The sequence below is a fragment of the Ovis canadensis genome, chromosome 1, assembly GCF_042477335.2.
Source record: "Ovis canadensis isolate MfBH-ARS-UI-01 breed Bighorn chromosome 1, ARS-UI_OviCan_v2, whole genome shotgun sequence".
Classification (NCBI taxonomy): domain Eukaryota; kingdom Metazoa; phylum Chordata; class Mammalia; order Artiodactyla; family Bovidae; genus Ovis; species Ovis canadensis.
The window spans coordinates 95,173,046-95,184,141 of NC_091245.1; the positions used below are offsets into that span (position 1 = coordinate 95,173,046).

Below are 11,096 nucleotides of genomic sequence, written 5' to 3' on the forward strand. Positions count from 1 at the left end.
TGAAGTCGTTCAGTCGTGTCCGACTCTTAGTGACCCCGTGGACTGCAGCCTACCAGACTCCTCTGTCCATGGGATTTTCCAGGCAAGAGTACTGGAATGGGGTGCCATTGTCTTCTCCTACCCTTGACCAAATAGTAACCTTCTAGGCTCTGGGGGCTATGAGATGAACATGGTGTAGAGGGCAAGTGGGGGACACTCCCACCTAAACAGCAGTATCATATTATAATCCATTTAAGGTGTTCTAGCAACTGACTGAGCAACTTCACTTTGACTTTTCACTTTCATGCATTGGAGAAGGAAATGGCAACCCACTCCAGTGTTCTTGCCTGGAGAATCCCAGGGACGGGGGAGCCTGATGGGCTGCCGTCTATGGGGTCGCATAGAGTTGGACACGACTGAAGCGACTTAGCAGCAGCAGCAACAAGTGGACACGAGGAAAGGTTTTTATTCTTTGAGGGAAACAAATATCTAATGTGTAGCTCAGGGAAATTTTTTTTTAAGTTATGTATCAAAAAGTTAAGGAACTAAATTACTCCCATGAGCTCTAAATTCCAATGGCATAGGTACTTCCATGCCTATACAAAATAGAAGGTAGCCTTCTTGGTATAGAAATAACACTTTTTTTTTTGAGGGGGTAGCCTACAGTTTATTGGATTAGATTTTGCTATTTACAACTGAGACCACATCTACATAGTATTTTGTTAGTCTACATGGATACATTATTTCTAACAAGTTTAGATTTATGATGAATGGGCTCAGTCATACAAAAACACGTGCACACACTCATACTAATTGTCTTAACAACAGTAGTGCATACGTTATACACCTCCTATAAAGCCAGCTTTGATTAAAAACTGCAAGTTTCAAAGATCGATCTGATTTTGAAGATGATCTAAGATACACACTGCGTGATTCTAAAATCTATTTTAGTCATTTTGTACAGCAGCTATCTTACTGGACTACAGTACATATTTTTTAAAAGGACACTGATGAGGGGCACCATCTGGCATTTAACTTAAACCAGATAGCCAATCACCTCCCCCTCCCTGCAAGACCTCTGGCCAAGAAGACAAATGTAATGTGGTCTCTGGTTGGTACCCGATTGCCCACACGTGCCATCAGTGAATAACTCACAAAGAGGTCCTCGGATTTGAGGGTATAACATAAGGCACTTTGTTTTTAATTCTATCAGTTTCTTCAGAATTAAGGTCTGTGGTCCTCTGGTGATCTGAAGCCATGCTGGCCACAGCTGTGACCAAGGACATGGGAAGCCATCAGAGGGCCACCGTCCTCAGTAGACTCCTTGGTGCGCTCTGCCCACCTGCCCACGTGCATTCCGACTTCTCCATAAACTTCCCACAGCACGACCAGTGGGGACGTCCTGGGTGGCCTTTGTGTCCGTGGCCACAGCCTAGGTACCCACCTGCATGGTCCAAAGAGAAGAGGGAAAAACCATTAGAAGGAAGTCCAGCAGTTACCATGGAAATTAACACTCCTGGCTATATTCAGACTCATGGATATTTTTACATCTAAAAACAACCCAGCGAGAGGAACAAGCTCTCGGATGCCTCTGTAGCTGGGAAGACTCTCAAGACAGATGACAGCAAATCAATTAAGGTTAGCTGGAATTGTAAGAACAGTGTTATTTTAACACTCTAAAGGAGAAGAATTGGTTTGGATTTTAACGTAACAAAATCTAAATAAAAGAGAAGGGCAGAATGCTAGAAATAAACAGAATAGATCCTGAAGTGTTTCTATGCAGGTTTACAAGAGCCTATGTTAAGGCTCACCGTAAGAGTTAGGACAGGACAGAACACCGAAAATAATTAGATTTCTTGCCTGGATGCTGACCTTTCTGCCCACGTTTCCTTCCCCCAAGAAAAGAGCCAGACTTGGTTCAGCTGATTTATTCATCTGTTCTCCCATCCCTGGAATTTCTTTAAGGTTTCAAAAGGAATAGGATGGGTTTATGTTTTTGACAGCGCTCGGGCTGTTGGAAAGGGTACAGGCTAAAACTGACCATCCCAGGGGAAGCACAGGGCTTCTAGAATCAGTGAACTGTATCAAAACTAGAAGCACTCAGAACTTTTCATCTTGCTGTTTCCATTTCCATAACCAAGAGGCTTTACATGAAACTTTTAGAACTGTGATACATTTAACATGCACAGACTACATTCCTAGGAACAAAGCCTGAGTCTGAATATCCTGACCCTGGTCATGGTGGTGGCTGATCCCACTGCTGGGAGACAGACACAGAGGGAGAGTGAGGGCTTTCCGGAGAGACTGGTTCCCCTTACCTGGCATGGTGCCTCCACACGCGCAGCGAGCAGTTTTCTGGCCTCCACTGGAGCAGAATGTGCAACAGTGAAACACGCCTGGGTGTGAGCGGTGCCTTTTCCTCACGGTCACAGTGAACGGCGAGCCCTTCAGTGTTCAGACCAAGAGCAAAGAACAGCGCCTCATGAGTCAACAGGCGTGTGTTGAGCATCACACAGACTAAACAGAGCATAAGTCACAGGCCCTGCCCCTGGAGGGATGAGGACAGTAGAGGCAAACAGTGACTGGGGGTCAGCTGGGTGCTCAGCTGGACAGGGCCAGATACAAATGCAGTGAGGGGCATCAGGGAGTCTGTGCTGCTGCCCCGGCACGCAGACCGCCTGACACACTGAAACTGTTAGTTGCTCAGTCATGTCCGACTGTTTGCAACCCTATGGACTGCAGCCTGCAAAGCTGCTCTGTCCGTGGAATTCTCTAGGCAAGAATACTGGAGTGGATTGCTGTGCCCTCCTCCGGAGACCTTCCCAACCAGGGATCGAACCTGGATCTCCTGCATCACCAGCAGATTCTTTACCATCCGAGCCACCAGGCAAGCCCTAGTAAACTCAACTGTGCTTTCAAGTCACTGACTTCAGTCTCCATCTCCTCCACTCCTGAGCAGTCTAAGAACATCTGTGGTCCCTTCTCCAATTTCTCAGGCACACACTCCCATCCCTCACATCCTAAGCCAATTCCTTTCATCCCGCCATCCTGGACACAACTGTTTACCCATCCACTCATTCTAGGTTGGTGAAATTAGATGAAATGGAGGAAGATTAGGCATGTGGTTAATAATTCTCGGCTTAGAAATTCTCCACCTGCCTTCTTTCCTTTAAGGATAATTTTCCTTCTTGAATTTCTACCCTATGCTAAACAATAAATATTCAATGAGTGTTGCTATCTGCCTCTTCCTATATGAGAATCCCATACCATGCAAAAGCACAAAGCAGAGAGGCTGGCACCTTAGAAGCCTTTCAGATGTTAAATCTCTCTTCCTTTAAAGAGTTTAGTCTTTTTTTTTTTTTTGGCGACATGGTATGTGGGATTTTAGTTCCCTGACCAGGGATCAAACCCATATTCCCTGCATTGGGAGTGCAGAGTCTTAACCATGGGATGGCCAGGGAAGTCCCTACAATCTGTTTTAAAAACAACTTGGGAGTTCAAACATGTGCTTTCAAATTCTGATTTTTCTACCCAGGTACTCTGTATTGCAGCAAGTTTGTTTTCTTGGTCTAACTGGATGATCCTTATGTTTGAGTGGTTTGTTAGAAAAGTGGAACAATGTCTGAAAAAATATCTAACCTATCTGGCATCCTGTAAGTAGGCAAGCAGCAAGTGGCTACTAGGAGTCTTCCTAGGGCACAGGCCACAAGCCTAACACATCCTGATGCTCTACGGTGTTTTCTTGTCCCTGTCAGTGTTAATTTCCGGTTGGGGGAAACCCTCTGGCAGCTTGTATGTCAGCGGAGAGATTCTGCTGGACATTGAGTATTGACTATTACTCAATTTTTAAAAATTCATAATCTCTAAACCAGAAAAGTGTTGCATATGTCTGTGGAGGTGATGTAACCATGGTAACAGAGAAGCATATATATATATGTATACATATATACACACACGTATACATCTAAACAGAGTAGAGAATTATCTGGGCAAATGGTTAGGCAGATAGTTGACTGATAAGTTACAGGAGAGGGCATAACTCTCCCAGTGGTTGGTATGCCAGTAAGTCCATGTCTGGTCATAGTCTGAACAAAGCTGGAAAATCCTGAGTGAGGTTATATTTCTTGTATGTGTACACACTCATCTGCTGGTAGATTGCCCACTGTGATCAAGGCATCTTTCCCAAATTAACTCCAATAAACTAACTGGGAGAATGATAAAATACAGGCATAACTGCTAAGAGGTGAAGTTGGGATAAAGAGGTTTTAGGGTCACCAGTATCCTCTAGTAAGAATAAGAGCTGCAAAATTTGGGCCCTTTCTCAAGTGAGGTGAAGTAAGAAAGAAGAGAATCCTGGTCAATCCCTCTACACAGCTGGTCCTGTGTGAAATGTCTCCACATTCTAAGATGACAAAACCGGGGTGGGGGCGGGGTGAAAGGTCAGGGAAGTGTAGGCAAGACCTCACTCACCTGCACGTGCTGCTCCTTGACACAGACCAACACAGTATAGGTGCCAGGTTCCTTGGGCGTATAGGAAACATAGTATGTCCCATCCTTGTTATCATGGACCATCGTTTTCACGGGACTGTATAGAAATGGGAGTTCAAAAATACCACTTATTCTCACAAAGCCTGCTTCAGCTGCCTGCTGATTTAGGATGTAAACTCTACCATACAGCCAATATTAATTTTAAGTGTCCCCCAAGCAGGATGTGTCTTCTCTGTGTCTCAGAAAGTAACTTTACAATAGAAGGTAACATCAATCCTCATTTAATCTGACATTCAGAAGAATTCCTGAAAACATCAGTGTTCTCTCTAATCAGCTCCTGTTGTACCTCCTGCTCTTCTTCCTCCCTCCTCCATCCTCCAATCCTGAAGACTTTGCTTATAACTTCGCTCCCAGCACAAACAGTAAACATGGGGCTGAACTTTGAGAAGGGCACCATTCAGTCTAACACAGAATATTCTGCAGTCTATTCAAAGCTTGGAATAAAGACAGTCTGCGGGGGCAGATGAGACCTTTGGGAGAGAATCAAATACGAGTCTAAAACCCACACAAGGAATTGCATCTGGTTCACATGGTCCTATGGCACTTTTCAATGCCATCATGGAGAGGTAGGCTGGAACTACTGCAGTTACAGCCCCATGACTGCAAAGAACCTTGGATTTCCAGGTCCATGATGCCTGCGTGCATGATACAAACCTGTCTTTCTTATCTTTAGGGATTACTGTGACTTGAACGTTGTCTCCTCCCCTGCCCATGCTCTCTCCTGTTGCATCCTTACAAAGCACGATGAAAGAGGCTGGCTGTTTCTCACGGGCTCTGTGAAGATCTGTGGAAGATAAACACTCAGTCCTCAGTCTCAAAGGCCAACTGTAGTGACCGCATCCCCAGATCAGACACCATCTCGCTTTTTCCATTTAGTACAAAAGGTCGTGTTTCCGGTTTCCTCCCTTTCTTTTCTCTTCCTGTCTGTTTCCTGGAGCATACTTCTTGGGAGTCACTTCTGGTGAGCCTGGTTCTCTCTCAGCCAGCAGCAGCTCTTGGATTGTAAAGGATCCTGGATCTTAATTTCAGCCTTAAGAAAGCTTTGAAAAAACTCAGGCTTGACGTATGTATTCAGAGAATAAAAGAGAGGCTGTGCTGTGTTGTGCTTAGTTGCTTAGTCGTGTCCAACTCTTTGCAACCCCATGGACTGTAGCCTACCAGGCTCCTCTGTCCATGGGGATTCTCCAGGCAAGAATACTGGAGCGGGTTGCCATGCCCTCCTCCAGGGGATCTTCCCAACCCAGGAATCAAATCCAGGTCTTCCACATTGCAGGTGGACCCTTTACAGTCTGAGCCACCAGGGAAGCCCCCAAAGAGAGGCTGGTAACCCCAAACTACCCTCTCCAAGCGACAGATCCTGCTAGAAGAGGCAGGAGGCACAGGTAACCAGTTCAGACTCTTCATGCCTGAAGTCCTCTATAGCATGGTAGCTGTGCCTAGGCACTGGGGGGCATATTCAACAGCTACAGCCTCTGGTCCAGGGTTTCTCTGATAGCTCAGATGGTAAAGAATCTGCCTGCAATGCAAGAGACCCGGGTTTAATCCCTGGATTGGGAAGACCCTCTGGAGAAGGGAATGGCTACCCATTCCAGTATTTTGCCTGGACAATTCCATGGACAGAGGAGCCTGGTGGGCTACAGTCCATGAGGTCGTAAAGAATCGGACATGACTGAGCAACTAACACTTTCACTCCATTTCTGGTTCAGAAGACAGATGAAATAGACTTTTTTACCTGGGGTCTGTGAACTGTTATGAGGCCTTCTGAGGGGCAAAGAATCTCCTGAAATCTTATGCTCAAATGAGTGGGCATTTTCTGGTGGAAAGATCATTCTCAAAGGGATCTGTGACTGCCAAGCAGGTAAGAATTCCTGGCCTGGGTCAGGATGGCTCTAGAATACAATCTTCCTGTGAGAACTGATCTGTGAAATAGGTTTGAATAAGGTGCTTCCTTTAGGAAGAGAACACCGTGGTCAAAAGAAATTGTTTCTCCCCCTCCTGACAGAAATGCCTACCATATTCTTTTCAATGCCAGTATCTGGCTTCCATGAACCAGAAAGGGCATCAAAGAAAGCAAACCATCATCGCTTCTTCCTCACTCCTCAGAAATTCTCTTCAGAACCATCCTCTCTGAACAGGCAGGATTTCACACACTCGGAGGTATATGCTGATGTGTCTTACGGTACTGCCTCGGTTCTGTCACCTGAGAGAAGTGGTCTGATCCTGGAGTTCCTTGGTTGTTACTACTTTTCTCAACTGGAAAAGGGTCAAGCTCACCCCTGTCTGGGATCTTAGGTGCAACCTGACCAGAACAAACCAGAAAGAAAAGGACAAGGGAGGGATCACCATCTGTTGGATGGGTATGACTCTCTCTAGCTGAATGAAGGCTGTAGCTGAAAATGCCACACGTCTTTGACACCATGTCCTGCCGCTGCCCTTTCCATGCCAATGGGAGATGTCGCCCTACCTTCCCCTTGGAGGACACATTTGGCTGGATCGACCTCTTTGGTGTTGATGGCCCCGTAAACTTCATAGCCACGGCACAGGCCTGCTTTCTCCTTGGGAGAGAAGGTTATCTTCTCGCTGACTCCGGGATGGGCACTGTATTCCACTTTGTTCAGCTTGGTGAGCCGTTCCACCACCACCCCCTTGGTGATGAGGATCTCCAGGTCGGAGCCGCTGGTCAGCAGGTGCTCGGTGAACTCCACTCCCGTCCGCATGTCTGCCAGCAGCTGCTCCAGCTGTGCCTTTTGCAGCTGCAGAGAGTTTTCCTTCTGGACTCGGATGTCTTCCAGCTGCTTCAGCAGCTTGTCCCGATGCTCCTCGATGGCCTTGATATAGCCCTCAGAGAAGGTGCGGATGTCGGCGGCTACGGCCTTCACCCGCTCCTGTAGGGCGCTGTTGGTCCCTTTGATCTGTGCCAGGGCCTCCTCCAGGGCCTCCACGTGGGGCTGGGTACCCCTGAGCAGCTCCCGCACGGAGTCTCCATGCTTGTGAATAACGTTGCTAGTGAAGTCACAGGGGTGCTCCCGGTGCTCCCCCACCACGCAGTCCCGGCACACAGGCTGGTCGCAGAGCTCGCAGAACAGCCTCAGCTCCTCTGCAGGGTGAGCAGGACACAGAATGGGCTTCCCAATCTGGCTGTAGCCTTTTATGTCTTTCAGGTCCACCATGGTATGGTAGGTCGTCTTCTTCTGCCGCCTAGAGGCAAACAGAGGCAGGAACAGAAAATGAGGGGACGAGTCTAGCAGGGAAACAGTCCGGCAATTTTAAGGGCATGGGTTCTGAAGTCCAACACATCTGGGTTCAGTTCCTCGTTCTAACCTCTTACTAATCACATGAGTCTCTAGGATTCCAGTTCCTCCTCTGTACACTGGGCTAATACCTATGTGAAAAGGCTGCTCCATGGGACAAAATGATGGTAGGCTAGGGCTCTCTGGCTTGGTGCATGACTTTTGCAACACTAAAGCTACCTCCTGGAGCTTTCCCCAAAGAGTTCATTTGTCAAGTTTAGGCGAGAGCCACAGCCTAGTGCTACAGCAAGCTAGAGGGGAGAGTTTGGTGGAGACCCAGCAGCGAGATGAGACCTGTGCCAGATGGCTTGGCAATAAACTTCAGGCAGTTAAAAAGCAGCTAGCTGGGCACAACAGAGTCTCCCTCAGCTTTCATCAAACTCTCTGGGAAAGCATTTCCTTTGACCAGTGCCTCCACCACCCAAAGCAGCAGGCTAGAATTTTCTAGAGGAAAGTCATCAACATTATTAGAAAGAGTAAAATCAGTGGTCAGTAGAATCAAAGCTCTCTTTTAATTCCCTGTTTTTACAGCCCTCTAGAGATTCAGGGAAATCCCCAGAAACCTTGGTGACTGTTCAGAGTTACACCATGTGTTTAGTGTTTTAGCAATGTCAAGCTTACACGCCTGTTCTGGCACCAGCAGAGTGGCTGTGGACAAAACAGGGTCAGCTGTTTAGCTGGCAGCAAAGTAGTCATCATTACATGGTAAAAATAGAAGGACTGAAGACTGCTAACTTGTTCTGTTGGTGAGGCCAGAAAACACCCGGAAGGCAGAACTTAAAAACCACTATAGCTAATCCTGAAACATTCACCATTTCATATTGTGATGTTCTGGAATGGGGGGAGGTGGTCTGAAGGCACAAAGTGATTTCCTGTGACAAACTGTTCACCAAACACCATAAAAGACATAATCCCCACCCCAAGTCCATCTCACCAAGTTCCAGAGTACCTCTAGGGTACAGGGCAAAGGTTGAGGTGGTATCCCACCAATCAGCACCTTATACTGGGAAGGCAACAGAGATGAGTAGAGAAAACACAGCAGGCAGGTAGAAGATTGGGATTTTAAATTCAATTGTTATATATCACTTACCAGTTATGGGACCTTGGCATACCACATACTGCTGAGCTTCAGTTTCCTCCAATAATAAATAGGGGTGAAAACAGTGCCTGCTTTTCTGAGTTCCAAGGATCAAATGAGATTGAGGGCAGGGGATCTGCTATCATACTCTTTCTCTAGCACCCCATACACATGATTGATGAGCCAAGGAAACTGGGTAAGAGCTTTGAAAAGTGAAATGGACCCTGCAAACCTGTGATGCTATTATTACCATGGGTATTATGTAAAGGCTGCAAAATTTAACTATTGTTCTGGAACATCTGTAATCACACTGTATACTGTTCTCTGACCTTCCATGGCATTTGAGCTTTCCTTTCCATCTGCTCACCAAGGGATTTCTCTGCCTTGACACCTCTTTATACTCTGCTCTTAAGCCTCACCAGGTGGGTTTCCCATCTTTACCTATGAGCCTGGCAGCAAAAGTGGCAGAGATTGGCTTTGCAGGTCTGACACCTCTTCTCCACTTCCCTGTCGCTGCACAGGTCACACACCAGGCCCTGGCCTTCCCCACGCAGACTCTCCAGCATCACGTCATTCATGGCCAGGTGGTCTATGGTTAAAGCCTTCACTCCACCCATGGGCAGGTCCACCTGAGCATCACATACCGGACAGAGGATGCCAATCGGCGGCTGCAGAGCGCGCGACTTGAGTTTCTGGAATATGGACCCCTCAGAGCTTGTGTCAGATTCTCCCCCTCCGATGTCCACTACTGAGAAGGGTTCCAGCTGCTCCAGACAGGTGGTGCAAACTGTGTGCAAACAAGGCAAGAGCCTAGGGGCTTTGAAAAGCCCCATGCACAAAGGGCAGTGAGTTTTGCCTGAGTTTCCAGCTGTGGTTCCACTGGGGAGTTTGCCCACGAAGCCCAGCAGCGGCCTCTTCTTTTCTGCCATATTCCCCACGTTTGTGCTCAGTATCAGAAAAGGCCCTGGGCAGTTCTATAATGAAGTAGCAGGTGATTAGGCCCACCCAAAGAGACAGTTTCCAAAACTTGTACAGAGACCATGGGAACTCTCTCTTCGGCAAATCAAAGGGCAGAAAGGAAAAAGAGTATTCCTCAAAGGAGCCACCCACAGATCTACTCAGCAAGGCCCCCTCCTTTGCAAGGCATCCCATACCAGACACGCCCAAGCCCTCCTCTGCCCCCCAAGTCCTCCCCGGAAGCGCTTCCAGGTCTAGGTCTCCAGCTAATCCTGCTGTCGACTCCTGGATCCCTGCACCTCTATCACCCTCTACTACCACCCACCCCACCGCTGGCCCCACTGGTCCCACGCCCGACACGCGACAACTGCCACTCCCGCCCCCGCGTGATGCACTTGGGGGTCCTCCGCTCCTTCTTTCCACCCGGTCCTCCGCGGGAGGCACGCGGCGGACAAGGGAGTTGAGAGCCCCCGCCGGCTTCTCGGTTGCCACCACCTCCCCACCCTTCGGTCCAAGGTGCCCGACGGCTCTGGCCCCGCCTCGCACCAATCCCGGGGGCTACTCAGACGACTCCAATCACCGTCAGAGAGGGGCGGCCGTCGCCGCTGCGAGCCCCGCCGCCCTCCAGAGTGACACCACCAGCATCCAATAAGCTTTGGAAATTCCACATCTTCGCTGGTCCTCTCCAGGGAGAGGCGGTATCAAGCAAAGGGCCGGGGGCGGGGCGGCCTCAGGGCTTGGGCCTCGGAAGAGAAAAAGGGTAAGGCTGTGAGTGAGCGGCATAGTATAGCCAGCGTCACCACTTTACGGCGACTGTCTCCCTCTCTATGGCTCTGGCGACCAGAGAGGTCAGAGGACAACTTAGGAAGCTGCGCTGATGTGCCACGGGGAAGGCTTCCTTTGCCCCCTCGGATTGGTCCCACGAATCCACCATGGGGCCTCCCATTGGTGGCTGGCGCTGTCAGTTGCCCCAAGCTCCGCCCAGGGTTTGTCGAAGGGGAGTTGAAGGGGGAGGGGTTTTCTTGGTTCCCGAGCCCTCAGAAGCGGCGAATGGCGTATTATCCTTGGCTGTACTGTGAACCTGCGCTTTTCCCTCTGGGCCTCCCAGTTTATTTTAATTCAGGAGTCCTTGAAGCCATGCGTGCGGGTCACCAGAGCTTCTGGAAGCGGCTCGCTGGGTCCTGGCATTTTCTGGGCACCCATCAGGGAGCTGTTGGACCAAGGTCTAGCTTTGCCTTCGTGTG

General features: G+C 48.6%; 1 protein-coding gene across 3 annotated transcripts; it reads right to left on the bottom strand.

Annotated features, from left to right (window-relative positions):
* Nucleotides 1-1,149: 1,149 nt before the first annotated feature.
* Nucleotides 1,150-10,735, bottom strand: TRIM45 (tripartite motif containing 45). Of its 3 annotated transcripts, none has more exons than XM_069602083.1 (7): nt 10,399-10,735; nt 9,337-9,524; nt 6,992-7,725; nt 5,182-5,311; nt 4,450-4,564; nt 2,298-2,424; nt 1,150-1,423 (listed from the first exon to the last, which is right to left on the bottom strand). In XM_069602083.1, exons 2-7 carry the CDS (start codon nt 9,510-9,512, stop codon nt 1,275-1,277), a joined length of 1,431 nt encoding a protein of 476 aa, XP_069458184.1. In that variant the 5' UTR covers nt 9,513-9,524; nt 10,399-10,735; the 3' UTR covers nt 1,150-1,274. The 3 variants fall into 3 exon arrangements, with proteins under 3 accessions (XP_069458184.1, XP_069458177.1, XP_069458166.1); XM_069602076.1 differs by having other exon boundaries at nt 10,433-10,687; XM_069602065.1 differs by lacking the exon at nt 10,399-10,735 and having other exon boundaries at nt 9,337-10,368.
* Between the last annotated feature and the right edge of the window lie 361 nt (nt 10,736-11,096).